The sequence below is a fragment of the Panicum virgatum genome, chromosome 1N (assembly GCF_016808335.1).
Source record: "Panicum virgatum strain AP13 chromosome 1N, P.virgatum_v5, whole genome shotgun sequence".
Taxonomy (NCBI): domain Eukaryota; kingdom Viridiplantae; phylum Streptophyta; class Magnoliopsida; order Poales; family Poaceae; genus Panicum; species Panicum virgatum.
The window spans coordinates 21,653,721-21,675,927 of record NC_053145.1 but is presented as its reverse complement, the minus strand read 5'-3'; the positions used below and the strand labels follow the sequence as shown (position 1 = coordinate 21,675,927).

The following is a 22,207-nucleotide window of genomic DNA, read 5'->3' as shown; positions in this document are numbered from 1 at the left end:
TCATCACACAAGCTAAGACCTTCATGATATTCGATTAGCACGAGCACAAAGGGAGAGTAGCTGATTGATCTGTAATTACTGTATTGTAGTCTTCCTTTTTTTTGGTAACCTCTTGTACATACTTTGCTTCCTACTAAAATGTAAAAACAGAGCATCACCTGCTATATTCCTCAAAGAAAATAGAAGAAAGTGACTTGTGAGTGCATGTGGCCTGCTCAAAACAAATCTTTACCGCTAGAGTAACTGATGCATGGAGAGAGAGAGAGACTCTATTTTTAGTCGACTCGTGGTTAATAAAAAAACAAACTGGCAGTGCTCGAACATAGCTCCCCTCTCTCCAATCAATTTTTTTATTAAAAAAGTGGATCACACACAAGTTATAGGGATAAGAGAAACCTTAAATATGAAAGAATCAAGTGTAAAGGACTCACAACCTTTGCAACCTTAGACATGAAAGTTTGTTGAGCACTTATTAACAATCCTAACCTCTCAAATACTAAAGCGAATGAAACTACCTTGAGCCTGGATGTGATCTTATAGTTGTATATAAGTGTTTGGCTATGATGGTTGTAACTGTTGCAGCCAACCAACTCGCTAACCAATGAAACGGCAGATGAGAGAGGGTTTTATAGGAGCAAGAGGACGGTGGATTATAGCTTGTGGCACAAATGCGTCTCGCTAACCAATATGTGTTACCATTTTCAGAAAAAGCAAATCTCACATAGCATATAGTAGTTGGAGAAGATAATTTTTTACTTACAAGAAAGACATAGACCAAAGAATACAATCTATGTCATTCAGGCATAAAAAGACCTACACTCCTTTTGTGCAAAACTACTGCTGCAAATAATTTTTTTTTGAAAAGCCTAAAGTGAAGTCCCTTGTAATGGATGAACTTTATTGCAACAAACTAGTCCATTGTGGGACTTACTTTCAACTTGTTTCCAAATAACAAAATATTAGGATAGTCCCTTATTCTACATATGGTAAAAGTGAAATCAACCTTATCTTGTTACTGTGTAATTGAATGCATGTAGATTATGTTGTGGGCTAAGTCCATTAAATCAAATTTATGATATGATATCTAATCATGGACGAGCTCTAGATTAGCATTATATCTTTTAGGTAGCACATGACAGTGAAGCCCTATACAATGTTAAAACAAGAGCATACATTTAAAACCAAGCAAGCTATTTAAAAAAAACCACCAGCATTATCCCGCTATTATGCTTGTGGATCGCCATAATTTTCTTCTAAAAGCGTCTGTAACTGTCGAACAAACTTGAGTAATGAATCGAAGCATCATCTTATCTTATACTTTTTAAGCCAAGTAAGTCATACACGTTATCTAATAATTATCTTGTGAGTAGTTAGTTTTCCCTTTCTAAAAGAGTGTAGCTCCTTAGTATATGTGAGGAAGAACCGAATTCGATTTAATTCAATCCTTTAAAATTATGTGAGCCATGTTAAAAATATTGGTATTATTATGTTGTTATGTTCGTGGATCATTAGATTTTTTGCCCACTTATGCATAATATATGAGCCATGATGCGAAGACGTGATTTAATTTCAAACTAGACGTCAAGCAAAATTATATGAGATGAACAGCCAGGTGAGGAGATGGATACATGTATGCAATAGTGCGCGTCCATTCAATATTGTGTCCTCAAGCCCACCAATTTGCACTGGTTTGGTGGCAGCACAAGCTCATGTCACCTTCAAAGTTCAGAAAAAGAACATCAACTTGTACTGATTTGGCATAGTACATTAACTTGCACCGCACAAATAACATCAAATGGATCAGTTTCACAGGCCTAACATGAGAGGGGAATTAAATCAGAACGGCAGAGTTCTTTTTTTAGCAGAACCGCAGAGCTACTGTGAAAAAAACCATCGGGCAACTCCCGCTGATGTCAGCCTTTCTTTCCGGGAGACGGACGGTACACTGCGGTGCGGTCGGAGGCCGAGACCCGGAGGACTTGGGGAGACCTGCTGGCTGGCTGCTGCAAATCTAATCCACATTCCGATCTTCTAGAAGCTTCATTCAACCCCGCCGCTTTGGCTCCCCTCTCTCCCGTCCCCATTTCGTCGCAGCAGTCCAAACCCTAGTTTATTCCCCGCTCCCCTTCCTTCCGACGCGGCTCCGAGACAGGGTGAGCTGGGAGAGAGGACTAGGAGGAGGGTATGGATCGGATCGTCGGCAGCAAGTACAAGCTCGGGCGCAAGATCGGGAGCGGCTCCTTCGGCGAGATCTACCTAGGTTCGGTCCCGATCTCTATTCCCCTGTCGTTCGCCTCACTTGGTATTCTGGATCTGACGAGCTGTGCTGTTCGTTGTCCCCAGCGACGCACGTCGACACCTACGAGATCGTCGCCGTCAAAATCGTGAGCACCTCCCCCCAGTCCTCCTCCCCCGCTCTCCTTCGATTTTGTTGGGATTCGTCTAGGATTTAGCGGCCTCCGGTGCCACCGATTGCGGGATGCGATAGGTTCTGTGGTGGAGCTGGATAATTATGTAGTGCGGATTCGACATTTAGACACTCGAAGCTGTGTGTTCTGTAGGTTTGCTTGCGCCTTGTTGTGCATGCTTGTGCAGCCCGACTTTTAGAAGCTTTGAGTTGCTTGTTGCTTTTAGGGCTTGTCCACTGGTTTTATAGAACTGTTAATTTGACGAAGCTAAGCAGCACTAGGTTGCACGTCAAATCCTGTGCGATCATGGGTTCGATATGATTACGAGTTGTTCTGTCTAAAAGGATCAGTGTTTTCAATGTGTGTCTTGCTTCAGTGCGCTGTATTGGATATTCTGGTTTTAAATTTTCCAACGGCTATTGTGGTGTCAAATAATTTTCCCGCCACCACAGTTCTACTTAGGCTCATAGATGGAACAAGCCATGTTAAAAGATCTTGTATTCCATGTTATGAATCTTTTTTTTTTCTGGCTCTATCCAGTTTCTCTTATGCTACTTCATATCATTGATTATTACTATCCGCTATGCCCAGTGCTTTGCATTGAAGCGCGGCCCTGTGAAACAGGAAAGTATTATGCGGCATGGAGGGTAGCTGTTGTTATAAATGCTACGTATAACTTTTTAAGTAGACAGTCTTCGACATTTATGTATTAGGGAACAGCTCCAGACATTGAGAGTACGCCAAATATTCCATTATTGGTGTGCTATCTTTTGAGCTAAGGATAATCTTGGCAGAACCATCAACCACATGTCTATCTAGTCTGGGAAATTTACTCCCAAATATATCAATGATGCAGTTTTATGTATCCTTGATCTCTTTATTTTTAAGTATTTAGCAATTTTTCTTGTACAGTTGGCATGAATTTTGCTGTAATGTGTTACAGGTTTCTCTTCTAGAATTTATGGGGGCTTTGTTAAGTTGGTGCTCCATGACATCTTATTATGTCAAACATTTTCTTACTGTTTCGGGATTGTACATGCTATTCATTCATCTCTCTGTACCTGCACTGCTACGTATTTGTTCTGTCTTTGCACAATATTCTATTTTGCAGTAGCAGTGCTAGGAATTTAAGTTAGCTTGATTTGAATTAAATGGATGGGTTTATGGTGCTCCAGCCAGGTATAGTACCAACTGTTTGCCAGACAGTACACACAAGAGTCTAGGTGGCTGGGATTGCAAAATGATTCGCATTATATCACATAGATCATACAAGAGAGCAACACAAGTTGAGCCACTACTCTACTCTAGACCAATTTTCTTTTTCCTTGTCCTGATATTTTCATTCCATAGTACCTACTGCATGTCTACAACTCCAAATTGTCTGCTGCACCACTTCCAGATTCTCCTTCCTTTTGTGCCTCACTGTCTCATAGTAGCTTCTACTTCTGCTGCTATGGCTTATCCTCAAGTAGTCAAGTTATGAAGAGTAGTACCATACTACCATTTGCGGCTACGTACTAGTGGCAGCATCTGATCTACAGAAAGATCCATCTGTTGACCGCTTATGGCAGAAAACTTAACGGGGACCATTAGTGGTGCTACTGTTGACCTGATTATCCCTTTGTTGCTCTCATATCCATTGATGTGAAGGCCCCTTCTCATCCGTTTCTCAACTGCCATGACGGCATGACATTTAGTTGGTGAATAGGTCATGCTGCAATTGTCTATAAGATCCTTGTTATGTGCCAGCTATGTATCTTTTCCAAGCAATTTCCATTTCATTTTTGCCTGGTTTGGGCAAGAAGGATTTTTCCATAGTACCCCCATCCAAAATTGAGCTATCTAACTTGGTTTACGTATAACAAGGATGGAGTCAAGTTTTTCAGGGAGAATCTGCCCTGTTAACTGCATTTGACTGTATTCATCTCCAACTTATAAGCAATGAATAGAAGAATTAGGTGCATACAGTTTCCTCAGAAAATAATGTGAATCTGAAACATCTCTGTAAAGTTACATCTATTATGACTGGGTAATAAGTAGTTATTATGTAATGAAGTTACAGTGGAAGGAGTTTGTTACTCATATATACATTAATTTATGTTGTAAATTTATGTTTGTCTTGTTTTCTTGGGAATTTATGTTGCATTTACTGTTATGTACAGGAAAGCAGCAAAACCAATCATCCGCAGTTGCTATATGAGGCTAAACTGTACAATGCTCTTCAGGGAGGGAGTATGTGTTTGAGCTACAAACAGATTTAACTTTACTGATTGTTATACCATTATATGTGTTGTAACTGTTGCTATTTTGACTCCATGTAGCTGGTATTGCAAACATCAAATGGTGTGGCATTGATGGTGATGAAAATATTCTTGTCATTGATTTGCTTGGGCCAAGCCTTGAAGATCTTTTTGTTTATTGTGGCCGGAGGTTCTCACTGAAGACAGTCTTGATGCTCGCAGATCAGATCGTAATAATACTTATTTCTATTTGCTAATGGTGTTAAAGTTGTGAAAGATGCAAACCACTTAATTTTATTTCCTCATTTCCTGTGGGAGCTGCTATATTTTACGGTGCTCTGCTGCAGTTATCATATGTCAGAGTGTAGGGGTAGAAGATTTCATGGCACCAAGTTTTCAATTAGCAAATTCATTTCATGCCGTTAAATAAATGAATGCATGTTTTTAAAATTAATGTTAGATAAGTTTCTCCCACAAAAGAAATTGTTGATGAAGTCTGCACTTAAGTTGCGCAGTTGATCCAAAAGACCTCAATGACCCTAAATAATTGTTGTGAGGGAGGCACTATTTCACATTTTGCTATTGACACCATCACAGCATGTGGTTACGCGTGCTGCAACTGCAAACATGCTTGCCTGTGATTCTTTTGCTCCATATAGTCCGCACTGACACAGCATCCTAAATTTGCTATTCTTGCTTATGCCACTGCAACTTGTGTGTGGTCCACTGATGCCTCAATTGCCTTCGTGTGTGTGCCACTAGGTAGTGGCATACACTCAAACTCAAGTGGCATACACACAAATTGTGGCCAGTGGCACACATGAATTCAAGTGGCTTACACACAAATTGCTAGTTTGGGATGACACACGAGCAAAACTGTGAAACTAGTTGGCATACACTTAACTTTGTCCTTGTGCATGTCATGTCCTTGTATACCCATGTTGTAGTGGGTTGGTTAGAGCTGATTTTTTTTTTCATTTACTACGGCAGATAACAAGAATAGAATTTATGCATTCTAAAGGTTATCTGCACAGAGACATCAAGCCTGATAACTTCCTCATGGGTCTTGGTCGAAAAGCTAATCAGGTTTGTAATCAGTTTGCTAGTGACACATGGTAACATGTATGTTTATCGTGATTGTATTGTGGCCAAACTCTCAGGTTTATGTCATTGACTTTGGGCTCGCCAAGAGATATCGTGACTCAACCACCAATCGCCATATACCTTATAGGTGAGCCAATAATTGTGAATCACATATTTCTCCCTGAACATTTTTTATTTTTTTTCTGTGCTTTTACACATTTCAGAATTGTGGTAATACATGTTTATCTTATATGCTTGCTTGTTTTTGCAGAGAAAATAAAAACTTGACAGGCACAGCTCGCTACGCTAGTCGCAACACTCATCTTGGGATTGGTGAGTAATACAGTCAGTCTATTTGATACTTATCTCTTGGTGTGGTCTTGAATGGTTGTATTTTGTACATGTGTATTGTAACACTATAATCGCAGCAGTAAGTTTCATAGACTACTGAATATAATTATGAGCATTTCTTGTTAGAATTTTCCTTTGGCACCATTATCACTTACTTTTTTGTTACCAGAGCAAAGCCGTAGAGATGATTTGGAATCCATTGGATACGTTCTTCTGTACTTCCTCAGGGGAAGGTATGATTTCCTGTTAATGATCTGCCTACTGTGTTTTATCTTACTATTATATCAGAATAATGTTGCATGTGTAGTGTTCATTACTGAAAACCATGTCTTTCTGTAACTTGTTGGACATAAAGTAATCATCCTTTGGAGATTATTTATACTGTTATTCCAAAATAAGTCGTACAGTTGGCTTACATCAATATTTTCATCTGAAAACCACTGGTGAATATGCCAATTATTGTTGATCTTGATTTTGATGTATCCTCGTGCTTGTGTATGAAACATTAATGGATTTGGTGTAACTAACTATATGTTGTGTTCAGCCTTCCTTGGCAGGGCTTGAAAGCAGCCACGAAGAAACAAAAGTATGACAAAATAAGTGAGAAGAAGCTTTCGACTCCTATTGAGGTTGCTTGAGCAACATGTTTTACATTTATTAATGTTTACTCCTTTGATTGGAAGAGTACTCATGGGTGTTTGTTATTTAATTACAGGCTTTATGTAAATCCCATCCTGTGGAATTCGCTTCCTATTTCCACTATTGCCATTCTCTGACATTTGATCAGCGGCCCGATTATAGTTTCTTGAGACGGCTCTTTCGAGATTTGTTTGACCGTGAAGGTAACATTTCAAGTTCTAGTGTCCAAAATCCCATCAAGTCTTTTATAATAAATAGCTTGATAACTTGTTTATTATATATTTGAGAAAATAACTTGTTTATTATCTTGCCTTCTCCAGGCTATCAGTTTGATTATGTCTACGACTGGACTTTGTTAAAGTGTAAGCAATCCCAGAAGGCTAAGGCTAAACAAGGATGCTCAGTGAGTACTGATTGAGTTAACATTTTTAATCAATTTTATTTGCAATATGCTGAAAGGTTTTCAGAAAGTAATCAGTAATACATTTTAATATGATTTGATGCAACCAATGAACTGAACGTATTTTTTCCCAATGTTATATTTGTGATGAAGTATGTTTTAGCACCTTTCCTGATTTTTATCGCACCAAATGGCAGCAAGATGCGGGTGCAAGCAGCCGTCCAGTTACAACGAATGTGGACAAGCACAAAGGTAGCAGATCGCACAAATTATTTCCATTTAGTATCAAAATAGTATGCTTTTTCTAGTCATTTCCTTTCTTTACTGGATTTAAATTGTTTTGTGTAATTCTTCTATTTTGTGTCGTTGGAAATTTGTCATGATAATGTACACTTAGTTGTAACTTCTACAGTATGGCATTTTACATTGCATGTCTATAATATATACCTCTTTCAGTTAATGTTGTACGCCCGGTTGAAGCTTCAGGTCTGGTTGAAGCAGAGCAACGCCCGGCAATCAGAATGCAATTGAAGCCCAGTGCTGAAAATAGCCGTTCAAATAATCTGCATCATGATAGATTGGTAAGCCAAGTTTATTTAACAAGTGTTGGTTATAACTTGATGTACTTAGTCATGTTTGTATGCATGGGACTATGCGCACATCAAGTGTAGGAGTTTAAAAGTGTTGCATGGTGAGAATTAGTGCACGCTGGAATGCAGAGTTGCTTGGGAAGCAATCTAAGCACAGATAAGTCGTTAGTGTGTGCCATGAGTTTAGCTGTAGTGGATAAAAGGTCAATTGGCCCCAGCATGTAGGTTTGGTTATAACATCTGCATGTGCATGGTGCACATGTTAGTGATGTTAGTTGTGAGTGTGTTTAGTGCATGCATATGGTAGTTGAGTATGAGTAATGAGTTCGCCACCTGATTTTGTCTGTGGGTATTGAGCATAGAAAAGGCAGAGAGAAACATGTAGCTTGCTATGTAAATGCATTTGTGATTGTGTGCTTCCTCTTACAATATTTGAGAGAGAACAATACTGGAAGGGCTTTTTGAGTGTGAATCTCCATGAGGTTTGTGCATGAGGCACTTTTGAGAGAGGGCAGCAGATTTGAGTGGTTCAACTATAAAAATGTAGTGCTCACCTCTCTGCTTGTTGATGGTGCTGAACTTTCTTATTGTGATGATGCTGAACTTTCTTAAGTTTTAGCATAAGTTTGGCCGTCCACTTATACATATTTTTCGTACTATTTTAATTTAAGAGTCATTCTGGTTTTCTTCACAGCTATTTACAGATTATGACCTGTTAGGCCTAAAGTTATAATTTACATATCTTTTGGAATCTCCCCATTTTCCATTGCAGAGAGTGGCTGCTGGTCCTGATAATGCATTAAAGCAATCCACATCATTTGGCCGTGTTGATGCTCCGAGGAACACTGCGGCTATCTCAAAAACATATGGGTCTTTCGATCCACATACTCGTGGAAGTTACAGTCCTGGGCCCTCTAACCACATTTGACCTTTGGATCATTTAGTTCCTATAAATGCATGGGGGACATTCAGTAAACAGTTGGTGAGATTACCTTCGATGCTACTATGTCTTGCATCTTCAGGGTATTTGTTGACAGTTGTATTGGTGTTTTCCCTGCTTACATGCGGCAAGTTTTGTTTCCAGCTGAATACTCTCCCCATATAGTGGGTTAAGGACATAAGATATTAAGGTTGCATCCTTGTACTTTGTGGATGCTTGCAAGCTAGGTTATAATGATTATTGCAATGATTTGTGGTGCGCTGAACAAGTATCAGGGATATCAAATAAAAATATGTTCCAAAACAAACCCTGAGATTGAGCTAGGCCAACAGATCGAATCCTACAATCCAAAATCAATTGAAAAGTGACTGCAAAGCATATTGAATATTGAATAAGAATAAATAAGTTAAGATGCCGAATATTCCAAATATAATTAAAAGCTAGAGTGGGCACAAAAATAAATAGGCATGTTTCAAGAATTGTTTTAGGACACAAAATGCGCATACAAGTGTCGCTAGTCTGTTGGTTATAGCTCAATCAGGCTAATTGGTGAGCATGTACCTAGTATAACTATAACAGCTGGTTATAGCCCATGTTTTGTCATGGTAAGCATGGTTGCCATTAAGCAATCGTCTATTTGGATTTGCTATGATGCAGAACAGGTCATAATGGAGAGTATTCACCATATTTTGTCAAAGTTTCCTTTTTTATCTAAAGATGTTCCCACTAAATTTCTCTTGAGAAGCGAAACAAAGAGGTCGTAACAGGCTGTTTTTCTTTTTTTGAACATATCTACTTCCTAGCTGTCAAAGTTCATACAATCTTAACTTTCCTAAACCAAGCTTCTAATTTGTTTTGATGTGCTGGAATGATATGATCTGATATCTGCTGTTTTGAATGTTGCCCAAACACATTGATTTATCATTCAATATCAAAGTATCTAACATTTTAGAATTAGCACAATTCCTAAACCAAAATTGGTAGCTTGACCAGACTTGGTCTCCGTTTGTTACTTCCCAAATTTTGTTACATTCCCTTTTTATTGTCGCCCAATTTCATTTGCTTGCCAAAACTTGAATAATTACTGATTATGTTACACTAAGATTTTAGCATGGCAAAACTTTGCTAGCAATAGACAACCTTCTTTTTTTGAACTGCTATGTTGTGGAGCAGTTAATATGTGTGCAAAATATTTCCTGTCACAATTAGGAGGTTTCCTATCAGCAAAGAAAAGCCTTGTTATGCCTATAATATGTATATATGAATATCTTCTGGAAGGCCAGCTCACCCTGAATAGAAATTTGCAAGTTCTTAATGGCTCATTAAATTGTTGACCCTAGCTGTTTTACACTTTACATAGAAGCGTCCATGTCTAGCTATGCGTAATTAATCACAGTAATGACTAAAACATTTAGGGAAACATTTGATATTGGAAGATACCCTTTTGGGGAGTAAGATGATGTTTGGCTGGAAGCGCATCATATAGTTTAACATAATTTTGTAGCTTAGCTTTAGCCTATACTTGTTTTCTTACACAAAATTGTAAAGTTCTAAAGGCGACGCCTAGGTGTCCAGGCGGACCCAGCTCGCCTTGGGAAACAGCCATGCCTTGCCGCCTAAGCGTCGCCTAGGTGTCCAGGTGTACCCAGCTCACCTTGGCGCCTTTAAAACATTGCAAAATTGGTACAATTCCATTTTTGCTTTTAAGTCAAGTTAATTTTCTTGCTAAATCTTGGCTAATCTTTTGAAGACTACTACTGACCTCACCCTTCCAATTCTTGCCAAATGTTTCTCATTACAAGAATTGTGCTGTAATCAGTTATTGTCTTAGTATGACACTGAGGTTTTAGAATGGTTAATACTTGGCTAGGATTAAACAACCACTTATTTTGAACTGCTATTTTCATGGAACCTGATTTAGGATGACAATGAACTTGAGGACAAATGTAAAGAGAAATGACACCATTTGTTTTGTAATTTTGGTAGCCATGGAAACTATATAATCCCTGATTTTGTAATTCCACTTTTTTTTTGGCAGACTTTAAGAGATGATTTTGTTCACCACCCAGACAGCCAATATTTTCCTGGGACTTTATTGGCATGGTAACAACTTGGTCCGCAATGTGCTGGGGTAAGTATAAAATTAGTTGCTAAAAACACAAAAGGAATGTAGTTTGTGACAGTCTAACCTTTGAGTATGAGGGCCGAGAACACAAAAGGAACAGTTTATGACAGTTGGATCTTTCTTTGTTTTTTTTCTGATAAATTTTATTTGAGAACTGCTGCATTGTCAGTTTTCTACTTCGAAACTGTCTATAAATAATGCCGAAAGCATAAAAGGGACCTTTTTCATGGCATTCGGCCCTTTCTTTGTAAGTTTTTTAGAACTGCTATATGATTTCCTGTCTCAAAACTGTTCCTTTCCTGTGTTTTGCGAACCATGTGTTCGGTATGATTATGCTGCTTCCATCAATCGAAATTATAATAAGGTGTATATCTTTAAAGATTTTGTTCATAAACATAAAGGCTCCTTCTACTTCCCATGTAAAAATATGTGTGTTGGTTCCTATATCCCTCAAAAAATTACATTCCTTTGACTTTACATTGTTTTTACGGTAATGCTATACTTCGGGTGTCTGACGCCAAACAAAAACCGGACTCCTTCCCAGCCGCTGCTTGCTGCTCCTGTCGATAGCCTCCCACCCTAGCCTGCTCCCGCACAGCCCCTTGCCAACTGCGGCATGCCTGACCCTGCCAGGCTGCGGCCATGGCGGCGCGGGGCAGGAGCTCGAGGCTCGCGCGGCCGGGTGCGGCGCGGGCAGAGAGCTCGCTCGGTCAACAGCGAAGCTCCAGCTCGCTCTGTCGGTGGCGCGGCCACGCCGAAGCTCGAGCTCGTTTGCCGGCGGCGCGGCAAAGCTCCGGGGTAGCGGCGCATGAGGCCGTGCGAGCTCCCCTGACGGCGCGACCTCCACGACAGCGAGCTCCTTCGGTGGCGCGAGCTCCCCAACTTACCATCCTCCTCTGTTTTTGCTAGGGTTTGTTGCATGTTTCACGTGTTTCAAATGTTTTAAAATAATGTTGCAATTGTTTCATGGGGATGTTGCAAAAGTAGATTTGGATATTGCAATGTTGCACGTGTTTCACACGCATGTTGCAAGTGTTTTTATCTGGATGTTGCATTTTCATCGAGGGATTTAGAATATTCCATGCAACATGAAACATATGTTGCGGCGGGTTTTTTTCTCATCATTTGATGGATGGATAATAAAATTTTTCAATGTGCTTTGATGTTGCAAACGCTAATTTTCGATGTTGCATACGTTGAGTCCGTCCGATTGGAAATTTCCCATCGGACGTCTGGGCGCTCAGCGCCCTTGTTTTTATGCATGCATTTAAGATATGCTCAGGGATAATAACTATTGGTAATCTAATCATTTTTTTCCCTCCAATGCTTCTTTGGTCTAAGTGTAAGATGGAAATAGGTTTTATAGTTTTGGATGTCTTAACTTTGTCTGTTGTGCTATTAGGGTCACTAATATTCATTCTGAATTTCTTAATGACCTCTATATCTGCGATTGTAGGCTGCCTGATGTGGTTTTTGGAAGAATCCTGGTCAAAGTTATATGTGTTTATTCCTGATGCATGAAGCCATTGCTGAAAGGAAAATAGCTGTCAGGTTTTTGTGGGGACATCTGTATTGCTTGAGGTGATTACTACCAACCAGAAATATTGGTTGGTGCTGATTATGAATTCAGCATCAGTTGTTGTTCTGGTCTTATTATTCTTTTCCGTCTGTGGATAATATGGAACGTGCTTAGGGATCTCAGCAATCTATTTTGTATTTTATACAAGTGGATACATTGTAACCCCTCATTTGTCTGGGCTCGTTGATTCAGGGTCCTTTCCAAATATAATAATGATGCATGTATTCCATGCTTAAAGAAAATAAGGGAATTTCACCAGGATAGCTTTCATTTTAATTAGGGGCCAGCAGCAGGGAAATGTGTGTGCTCTACCCAGTTTGCGACGTGCAACTTGTTTAACATGTAAGACAATTTGGTGTTGTTATTTGTCACACTTTGTTACAATTAACTGAAATTGTCATGCCGTAATATTTTTCTGACCATATTTCACTTGGTTCTGACAAATTATTTACTTGCAGAAGATGACATGATATTCAACTTGGATTGGGTGCAGCTTCCAATGTGTATGGCACTAAATCGAACCATACAAAGATTCCGTAGAAGAATCTAGGAAGTTTATGATTTGGTTTGCATGCATGAACCGCTGACTGTTTTTCGCTGCTTCACCCGTTTGCCTATCTGCCAACAAATGCTTAGGCATGTGAAAATTGATCAAGCTTGTTCATCCCTGTTACTATATTAAACTTTCAAGAGCTACATACTGCAGCTCAAGGGCTCAGGGTAAAGGTTATTGCAACTCAATCTACACCAATCTGTTTGAGAGGAGGTAAACCATCAACATGTCATGCAGTGCATCTGGCACTGACATGGTTTTTTTCATGTGATTTGTTTGAATGGGAGGCATGCATGGACTGCTCATAACATTATGAGAGTTCTACCACCTTTGCCATTTTCTTGTGCCTATTTTGTAGCCAATGGTTATGAATTTCCTTGCAATGTGAATGTACTATAAACTGAAAATTACTCCCTCTGTCCCAAATTATTAGTCGTTTTCACTTTTCTAGATGCATAGTTTTTGCTATGTATCTAGATAAATATCATGTCTAGATACATAGCAAAATCAATGTATTTAGAAAAGCCAAAACGACTAATAATTTGGAATGGAGGGAGTAATTATTAAGAGATTTTCTCATGCGTAATGGTTGTCGCTTGGTGGTTTCCATCTTTGTGGCTTCGAAGCAGTTTGGTTCATTCCAAGTTGAAGTGAACTGTGATCGGCATGATTGCATGTTTACACTGTTGAATAATTTCGGTATTCATCCTCCCATCTAGTATATAAAATACCATTTTTCAATTGGATTCCATGCTGGTTCACTTGTCTCCTATTAAGTGTAGAAGTGCTGTTACATTCTTAAATTTTAAGAACTTGAAGTATATGTAATAGTGGAGGTATCTCTGTTAGTTTCTTAAGGCAACAAAAAAAGTCTGCTATATTCTAAATTCAGGGCTGACCAATTTACTCAAACTTTAAAACTTGTGTAAGATTTGAACAGCAGCAGATCAAATTAATAGTTCTTGTGCATCATCAGTCTCAGCTTTGCAATCTTTGGTATTTTTGCAACTGGAGCTGGCTAAGTCTCTATATAGTATATACCCTTATTCTTATTGAGACAAATCTTTTTTGCAGGGTTTATGAACTCATTTGTATGCACAGAGATGTCACAAGCCAATGAACCGAAGTGAAAAAAAACAATTCCACTGACAAGGTTACCCCAGTGTTTTGGCAAGTCAGTGTTGTCAAATGCATAAAAAGAGATGAATGGTGCACGTTTGATCAGTGTTGTCAAATGCATAAAAAGAGATGAATAGTGTACGTTTGAACTGACTACGTTTCAACAAAAACATTCTTTGTAGACCAGCTTGAAGCAGAGGAACATAGGTGATACTGGTTCTCCTGGTAATAGCCCTAGCTCATGCACCACCTGCCCTCCAACCAGCTTCACCACCTTGGTGGTCTTGTAGATGTTTTTGGTACCATTGGTGATCAGCTTTAACGCAGCATGAATCTCAGAGTTGAGCTGCACAACTGCTTACCTGATTGCAGTGCGGAGGGATCAACATTGTATACCAGAGCACATGTGTTTCTTCTTTCGTACTCAAGTTACACTTGTAGGCTAATTCCAGCACTTAATTCCTGTCTTCAGGGTGTACCCCAACTTTACCAGCGGACTGCAGAACTTCAGATATGAGCATACATGCTGTTGAGGTGGAGTGGTTGTCGAAGTAGATTGTATCACCTTGTATTCCTGGTGTCTGCGGAGGCCATCATCTTCACTGCTGTGGTGCTTGTGTGCCAGCCTCAACGGTCTGGTCTGACCAATGGTGTGGTGGTTTTGCATAAATGGAGCTGTGTAGTAGGGACTGGGTATGTGAGCAGCAATGACCTTTGGAGAATGGATCCTTAATTCTTTGTGGCACTGCTGGAGCTTTATGTTTGACGGTTGACGCTCAGGGCAGAGTCAGCTCTGCTACTCGGCGTCCACAACCAACCTGTGGACCTGCCAGTGGCAGAATTGTGCACAGGATTGCAGTGGGACCTGTTTGTTTTGTTACCTACAGATGTGGGTATGAAATTCCAAGTAGACAAGTACCAGAAACGGTTGGTTGGAGATGAGCTCGTGACTTCACCTGTGGACGGTGGTGCAGGTTGGTGCTCGTAATACAAAGTAATGCGTTGATCCACCTATCCCCATTGACTATTACCACGTATGTATATTGGCAACTGTTTCATGGTCGTTGGGTCTCAGCAAATCTATACAATTGTCCCGCACGGTTACTCACATTTTTACTAGATTATTTCTAGCACCGCTCTTCTATCCATCAATATTTGACTATAAATAAACTTTAATGTCGCTTAAATATGCTCCCTCAATCTTCAATACTGTCAAAATTTGATCCCTGAGCTATTCGAGTGGCGTGGCAACACTAATTGATTGTTATATGTATGGGCGTTAAAATTAGGCGATCATAGCCTACCCTAACTTGCTTGGGACAAAAGGTTGTGTAGTTGTTGTGTTTGTATAAGAGTTCGAGTGCTAAAACGGACTTGTTACCTTATTGTATAGTAGCCAACATATCCCTCGGTAATTAGACGTCTATGATGTCTTTAATCTCAAGATGCCAGCCCTAATCTCTTAAGACGTGGTGGCATCGCTAAATTGGTGGTGGCTAACTGTTTTATCAGTGATCGCAAACTTTAACCAACCGACGTGTGTTGCTAATTTAGTGTTATTGTGTAGTATACTTGTGTAAGCGTCTACATTAGAAATGTGTTTCTGCCCCCCAATTTAATTATTCATGCTTTGAACTATTCGCCACATCTCACAGAAAATTAGCCTAGACCTGTTGGAACTAATAGTCAGCTTTGTATTTTTTTTGATATCTTTGGAGCAGCTATGTCCCTGTCCCAGCGTCCTCTGTTTCTTGGTTCACAAAGGATCATTTTGCAAGGCGTATGTACGAGCGCCGCGAGGCATGATCCGATGAACAAAGAGGAAACAAAAACATTTCGCTCTCCATGGCTACAGACTACTCCAGCTCCTTGGCAAAGTCAATGTTGTCGACAAACACCTGCGCAATGGGAGATGAAACAGCTTTAGCTCGTTCTGACTGGCAGATTATTTGAGACGAACACATCAGAACGAGCCTGGAGCCTGGTACCGATTTCCAGCCATCAGGGTCCAGGATGGCCGTGATCTTGGTGCTGATCCCCGGCAATGGCCCCGGCTCCCTCACCACCTGCCCCCCGAACAGCTTCACCACCTCGGCCGTCTTGTAGACATCGTCGGTGCCGATGGCGATCTGCGTGTGGCGCGTGTTGATGTCCAGATTTCAGCCTCAAGAGTTGTTCAACTGATCGAGATGCAGGCAATCCACATCTCATACCTGCGCGTACGCGTTCCCCTTGGCGTACTCGGAGACGCCGTAGTTGTAGGTCAGCTCCAGGACTGCATTCTTCTCTTCAGGCCCGTACCCCATCATGGCCACCGTATACTGCAGAAGCACTTCTCCGTGAATACACGTCTTGGAATGCACTAGATGGGAGTTGGTTAAGGGTGAAAGTACACTTGGTCACCTTGTATTCAGGATTATCTCTCTTCCGTAACAGCTCCATGCCACAAGCCTGACATCACGGGCAAGCAGGACAACAGTGAGCAACTGATCAGGCAGTGTGTTGCAGTGGTTCAGGAATTGTGATGACCAGTGCCTACAGGCTACCTTCTCGTAGAAGCTTATGGCGCGGTCGAGATCGCCGACGCGGAGCATGACCTGGCACAGGGGCTCCGGGGTGCCCGGCCTCTCAAGGATCTCAAACTTGTAGCCGTCAGGGTCCTCGACGAAGGCGATCACGGTCTTGCCGCCCTTGACAGGCCCGGGCTCCCTGGTCACCTTGCCTCCCTTTGCTCTCACGAGCTCAACTGTCTTGGCCACCTGAAACACCAATCATCAAGATTTCAATAAATATCCAAGCACGGTTCTAGTTGATTGACCAACTTAATTTCAGCGATTGACGGCAAATAAAGGTTTATATGTGGATCCTTACATCATTGACTCCGATACCGAAATGGCCGAAACCTGCGCCGATGTCGTACTTGTCGACCCCGTAGTCTGCAAAGGGTGGAGATTGTGTGGATCTACCATGAGCATCCTCCAACTTGCATTACAGGTGGTGTGTTCATAGGGCAATGACCAGCAATGCAAGCAGAGTCACTAACTGTAAGCGAGCTCGATGGCGAAGTGCGAGTCCTCGGGCCCGTAGCCGAGGAACGCGTTGGTGTACTTCTCCTCGGGGATGTCCCTCTTCCTCAGCACCTTCATCCCCAGGCACTCGGTGTAGAACCTGCATTGCATTGCCCCGGAGCAGGCCGGCCGGGAGAACATCAGATCAAACACAGCGAGATGTCTTGTGGTAGAGAGATACACATCGATCACATGTTTGCTACGTACTTGATTGTCTTGTCGAGGTCGCCGACGCGGTAGACGACGTGGAGGAGGCGCCGGTTGTCCTTGTTGGTCCACGCCAGGGCGTCGTCCGTGCTGGTGAAGGTGACCGCCTGCGCCGCGTCCGCCGGGGCCCGGATCTTCGCCGCCGCGCCCCCGGTCAGCCGCAGCGGCAGCTGCTCCGCGTTCAGCGCCGCACCTGCTTGCAAAGAAACACGCCACACACACCTGAGCTCAGGCGACACTGCAGTGGTGGTGGTACAGTCGGAGCGAGTGGTAAATTGAACCACCTGCGGCGGCGGTGGAGAGGAGCAGGGACCTCCGGGGGACGGGCGCGGCGGCGCAGGCCACCGCCCCGCGGCCGGCCGTCGCCGGGAGAGCCCTCATCACTGCGTCGTGCGTGGTGGTAGGTGCCACGTGCGTGCGTACGTGCTTGTGTTGTGTGGCCGGGCTGCTGTGGCGGCCTCTTTTGGTTGGCGCCCCTTTCTCGGGCTATCCTTCGTTTCCTGGCCGCTTGCTGCAGCCAGATATTTGGCGCGGAAGGCTGCAGGTGGAGACGGTAGACCACCTAGAGTGACTGCTACGGAAAACCGGTTGAGCTGGGTGGGTGAAGACACGTGTCAACCTGGAACCCGCAGGCTCATATATATATATATATATATATATATATATATATATATATATATATATATATATATATATATATATATATAAGAACCAGATTTTGTTGGGATAATCTCGAGACTAATAATAAACCCGGGGTTAAGAAATCACTTAGACCTAATAGGAAGGCCAGCGCCACTGTACTGCCGCACGATGTCCTCAAGTTCAAAAAAAACTAGGCTTTGTGTATTACCATGTCCTTAGATATACATGTTCTATATACTCGCTCAGTTCTAAGGCCATCTCTAAGAGACTCTGTATCCCTCGTGAGTTAGAAAAAAAAACTTCACAAAAAATCGGATCCGACAAACTCTATATTTTACTCACCTAGCTATCATGCTCTGTATTTCCTCCCCCTCGCTAGGCAAAAAAAAAAAATCCGATCGAGCCTGTCCCGCTCGCCGTCTCCCGTGGCCCGGGGGAGACTCCTCGCACCGCCCCAGCCGCCTCAGGCTGCCTGCCGTCGAGCACCATCGCCACCCTCGCCGTCGCATCGAGTGCCATCCCCGCACCAAGTCCAACCTCGTCAATGGCCTCAAGCGTGCGGGCGCCTGCAACTAGGCCACGCGGTTGTGGGAGGCCCGGGTGAACGCCGAGCGGCTTGCAGCGGAGGCCGCGGCTAGAGGCCCGGGTGAACGCCGAGCGGCTTGCAGCGGAGGCCGCAGCTAGAGGTGAGGAGGCCACTGCCGTAGGGGAGCAGTGTGGGAAGCTGGAAGCCGACTGGCCGAGAAGGAACGTGAGCGTGAGGAGAGTGGCGGCTGTGGTGCAGCCGTGCAGGCAAGGAGGAGGGTGACGGGTAGCAGGAGGCGGCGGCACAGTGGCTTGCCTATCGGGAGCGATAGGAGAGAGGTGGGGAAAGAAGAAGATAAGGAATGAGTATGACATGTGGGGTCACTGGCACTGTAATGGAGAGTCCAGTTTTAAAGAGTCTATTGGTTTACCACTCAATTTCGAAAACTTTTGTTTTTTAGCTAGCCTCTTAATCTCTCCAAATTTAGCTAAACTTATTACTAGTCTCTTGGAGATGCTCTAATACAAGGTATTGAAGGGTTTAAAATTTGTCCAAATATAAGACATCCTAGAGTGTTTTAAAAACTAATTATCTCCGGGCGGCCATGAAATTAGCAAAATGATAACCTAACAAGGTATTAAATAGGAGTACATGTATCTAAAAAACTCGACTAGAGGGGGTATGATGGCCCATGCCGTTTTCCATTAAGAGAAAGTGATTTCAGCTTCCCAACCGAGAACACCCCCCAACCCTTTTGGTTAGCAAGGAGGATTTTTTAATTCTCAGCCTGAAATTCGCTCCCACAGAAAGTTGAATCCAGGACCTACGAAGTGCTACCGGAGCCATCTAACTAAGTCAGCTAAAGGTCCTTCCACATAGGGGTACATGTACCATTTCTTCATCTCATTAATCTATTATGAAAAATGCTAGGATGTCGTATATTACCTGATGGAAGGAGGACACGTCAAGTGTTTATTCATATTAGGAAAGCTAAACTGTCAAACTGGGACCACAGGATATCTCATGTGGTACGGTCCTGTGCGAGATATATGGTAGGAGGTATTGTGTATAGCATGTAACCACCTGTATCTTGTACCAGTCGGATTAGATGGAAACTACTCGGGATAAGCTCTAGGAGATAAACCGACTTAGGGTTTCCATGTAACCATTGTCCCCCTGCCTATATAAGGGCGTGTAGGGACACCTTCCATTCATCTAGACATTAACCAAAGACCCTAGCGCATAGAGACTTCCTCTCTACGCGCCCCAGGCAATACAAACCACACAGGACGTAGGGTATTACGCGATACTCGTGGCCTGAACATGTCTAATCCTTGTGTTGCTTGTACCATCGTGTTCTTGATCTCGGCGATCCACCACGATCATCTCTCGAGCCCTTGAACTCGGCGGGAAGCATCTCCGACTACTCCCCTATGGCGAGTACTCGGGGCAGTACCACTGTTGGCGTTGCCTAACGTCGCTACTAGATTAACCAGCAACGGCGCCAAAAAGCAGCCTGGGTAACAGAACCTCACGAAAGAATCTGCAAGTGCACGGATACCGCTGTAGCTTTCACCTCATAGTATTCCAAGGGTTATCGAATCCAAGGGAATGTGAGTACGATATCTAAGGCTCAGGCTTCGTCCAAGGACACCACACTATGGAAGAGGTAAGGGGCTGAGAGGACTATTTAGATTCAAGGTAAGATCAGACTAAGAATCAGCTGTAAACATCGGGCGACGGCTTCGACAGGTCAGACAAGAAGTTTTGTCATAAGGCTTCTACCATGCAACCGAACGTGGAGAATTACGATGGTACTAAACAGGGCTGTCACCACCTGCAGTCTATCTCTACAAACCGTGGGAGGCACAACAATCGAATGGTAAAGTCTAGCCTAGGCACCATGTCTACACTATCATTTACTAACTCTAGTCTCGCGCAAGGACATCCGTCTCTATTAGAAAGTGTAAGGATCACCGGGGTGTCCGACCCTAGAGGGGGAGTGGGTGAATAGGGTCGCTAATCGCTTTTTAACCTAGGGCTCAATCTAATTGCATAAGATAAACCTAACACGTCCTACACATGCTAGTTATGACTAAGGTTTATCTATGCTACCCTCTACTTACCCCAAAAGACTTGCAACCTATAGCTAATCCTAATCAAACTTACTAGGAAAGTAAATGTAAGCAAGAGAGAGTAAATGCGGAAACGTAATGCGGTAAGTAAAGCGGTAAGGGAGAGGATATGCAAACTCCCGTGAAGACACCAAGACACACGATTTAACGTGGTTCGGTTAGGACACCAAAGTCCCTCCCTACGTCCACGGCCACTTGCTCACAAAGAACAAGTATGATGCCGAGTCTCTTCGCTTGATCACCGTCTTGCCACGCCTCCAAGGCTCCCGACAAGCAAAGGCTAAGTGACGCCAAGTCACAAAGACGAGGTCACCGCCACCGTCTATCTCGAAGCGTCACCACGGCACCGTCTTCACTATCTTGGAGCTTTAACACCAAGTCGGAGGGTCACACGACGAGTACACAAGGTGCTTGCCGCAGCAAGGCTTTCTCTCAAGCTAGTTCTCTCAAGAACTAAGCCTAAACAAGCACTAAGCACTCTCACAAGTGTGCTTAAGCCTATATGATGTACAATGAAGCTCTATGGTGGTTGGAGATGATCTTTAGCTCTTGTATACTTCCTTGGACTCCAGCACTTTCAAATGACCCGGCCTTGGGGGTATATATAGGCAGCCCAAGCAAATGTAGCCGTTGGAGAAAAGCTGCCAGAAAACTGCGTAACGCCGGTTAATCCGACGTACCCCAACAGCCATCATCGGTTCAACCGGTGTATGTAAACTGCTACTTGAAAAACTAGCCGTTAGCTAATAACCGGTGTATCGCCGGTTTAACCGATGCAATCAACCGGTGTATGTAAAATTAGCGTCGGTTTAACCGGTGATTGTAACTTCTTCACGTTCCTCAAAAAACCACCTCTCTGGACAACTGAACCGATGCAATTGACCGATGCATCGTCGGTTCAACCGGTGTATGTATTTTCTTCGGTCTTCGTTTGGCAATGCACCGACGTATGTATTTTCTTCAACGTCGGTTAATCCGGTGAGTGTATCTTCAGTTTCCAGCTTCTGGACAATTACACCGGCGTGTGTCTTTTCCTTAACATCGGTTCAACCGGTGTATTGAATTTCTTCACAGTCTCTTCGATTCTTGTCCTTTGGACCGAAGAGGTTTCAGGGCGCTGCCCTGAGACCCGCGAGGGGCGGAACCCCCGTAGGGGTGGCCCTTCGGGCCTTGCTACGCCTTTCTTCTCTTTGTCATCACTTGAACCTAAAAGCCTGAGAATGGTCATCTTAACAATCACATTAGTCCAAGTGTTGTGTGTGTCATCAATCGCCAAAATATTATATTGAAATATGGCATGTGAGGCCATTTTCGCTACAGAAAGCCTTAGACTAGAGCTAACTACTATATACTAAGCTAGTAGACACTCAATCCAGTAAACAGCATGAAACTACTAACGCGAACTTGTAATGTAAATTATGAAACTGAGTAAGTCACGAACACTTACAGACCGATAAGCACCCGTCGAGGTATAAGCGGAGAATAGTGCCGATAGATCCGGCCTTTCCCCCAACTCCTCCTCACTCTCGTAGAGGTACTAGATGGAGAAGAGCGCCGACATTCTGGCGCCCCTCCTGCGTACCTTCTACCCCCTAGCCTTCC

General features: G+C 42.8%; 2 protein-coding genes across 10 annotated transcripts; one reads left to right on the top strand and one right to left on the bottom strand.

The window, feature by feature from the left end:
• Positions 1-1,941: 1,941 nt before the first annotated feature.
• On the top strand, positions 1,942-15,254 carry LOC120655513 (casein kinase 1-like protein 3). 8 transcript variants are annotated; one of them, XM_039933363.1, is made up of 19 exons: positions 1,945-2,260; positions 2,344-2,384; positions 4,571-4,640; positions 4,730-4,878; positions 5,639-5,734; positions 5,809-5,879; positions 6,003-6,064; positions 6,252-6,315; positions 6,627-6,711; positions 6,798-6,924; positions 7,042-7,124; positions 7,319-7,373; positions 7,578-7,702; positions 8,484-8,693; positions 10,690-10,782; positions 12,233-12,357; positions 12,636-12,697; positions 12,814-13,121; positions 13,983-15,254. In XM_039933363.1, the coding sequence occupies exons 1-14, from the start codon at positions 2,185-2,187 to the stop codon at positions 8,637-8,639; spliced, it is 1,260 nt and encodes a 419-aa protein (XP_039789297.1). In that variant the 5' UTR covers positions 1,945-2,184; the 3' UTR covers positions 8,640-8,693; positions 10,690-10,782; positions 12,233-12,357; positions 12,636-12,697; positions 12,814-13,121; positions 13,983-15,254. The 8 variants fall into 8 exon arrangements, with proteins under 8 accessions (XP_039789301.1, XP_039789303.1, XP_039789300.1 ...); XM_039933362.1 differs by having other exon boundaries at positions 12,548-12,697; positions 13,983-15,245; XM_039933367.1 differs by having other exon boundaries at positions 1,942-2,260; positions 7,602-7,702; positions 12,233-12,697; positions 13,983-15,245.
• Positions 15,255-15,698: 444 nt separating this feature from the next.
• LOC120655515 (probable lactoylglutathione lyase, chloroplastic) lies at positions 15,699-17,799 on the bottom strand. Of its 2 annotated transcripts, none has more exons than XM_039933370.1 (9): positions 17,587-17,799; positions 17,303-17,495; positions 17,071-17,195; positions 16,899-16,963; positions 16,574-16,786; positions 16,431-16,478; positions 16,241-16,348; positions 16,002-16,156; positions 15,699-15,925 (listed from the first exon to the last, which is right to left on the bottom strand). In XM_039933370.1, exons 1-9 carry the CDS (start codon positions 17,681-17,683, stop codon positions 15,877-15,879), a joined length of 1,053 nt encoding a protein of 350 aa, XP_039789304.1. In that variant the 5' UTR covers positions 17,684-17,799; the 3' UTR covers positions 15,699-15,876. The 2 variants fall into 2 exon arrangements, with proteins under 2 accessions (XP_039789304.1, XP_039789305.1); XM_039933371.1 differs by having other exon boundaries at positions 16,016-16,156.
• Positions 17,800-22,207: the final 4,408 nt, after the last annotated feature.

Excerpts from the sequence above, each read along its gene's own strand:
- LOC120655513 (XM_039933364.1), top strand. The coding sequence starts at position 2,185 with ATGGATCGGATCGTCGGCAGCAAGTACAAGCTCGGGCGCAAGATCGGG. Across the intron at positions 2,385-4,570 it reads AGATCGTCGCCGTCAAAATC|GAAAGCAGCAAAACCAATCA; the intron begins GTGAGCACCTCC and ends TGTTATGTACAG. Across the intron at positions 5,735-5,808 it reads TTGGTCGAAAAGCTAATCAG|GTTTATGTCATTGACTTTGG; the intron begins GTTTGTAATCAG and ends CCAAACTCTCAG.
- LOC120655515 (XM_039933370.1), bottom strand. The coding sequence starts at position 17,683 with ATGAGGGCTCTCCCGGCGACGGCCGGCCGCGGGGCGGTGGCCTGCGCC. Across the intron at positions 16,964-17,070 it reads CGCCATCGAGCTCGCTTACA|ACTACGGGGTCGACAAGTAC; the intron begins GTTAGTGACTCT and ends CACCCTTTGCAG. Across the intron at positions 16,787-16,898 it reads TCGGTATCGGAGTCAATGAT|GTGGCCAAGACAGTTGAGCT; the intron begins GTAAGGATCCAC and ends TTGGTGTTTCAG.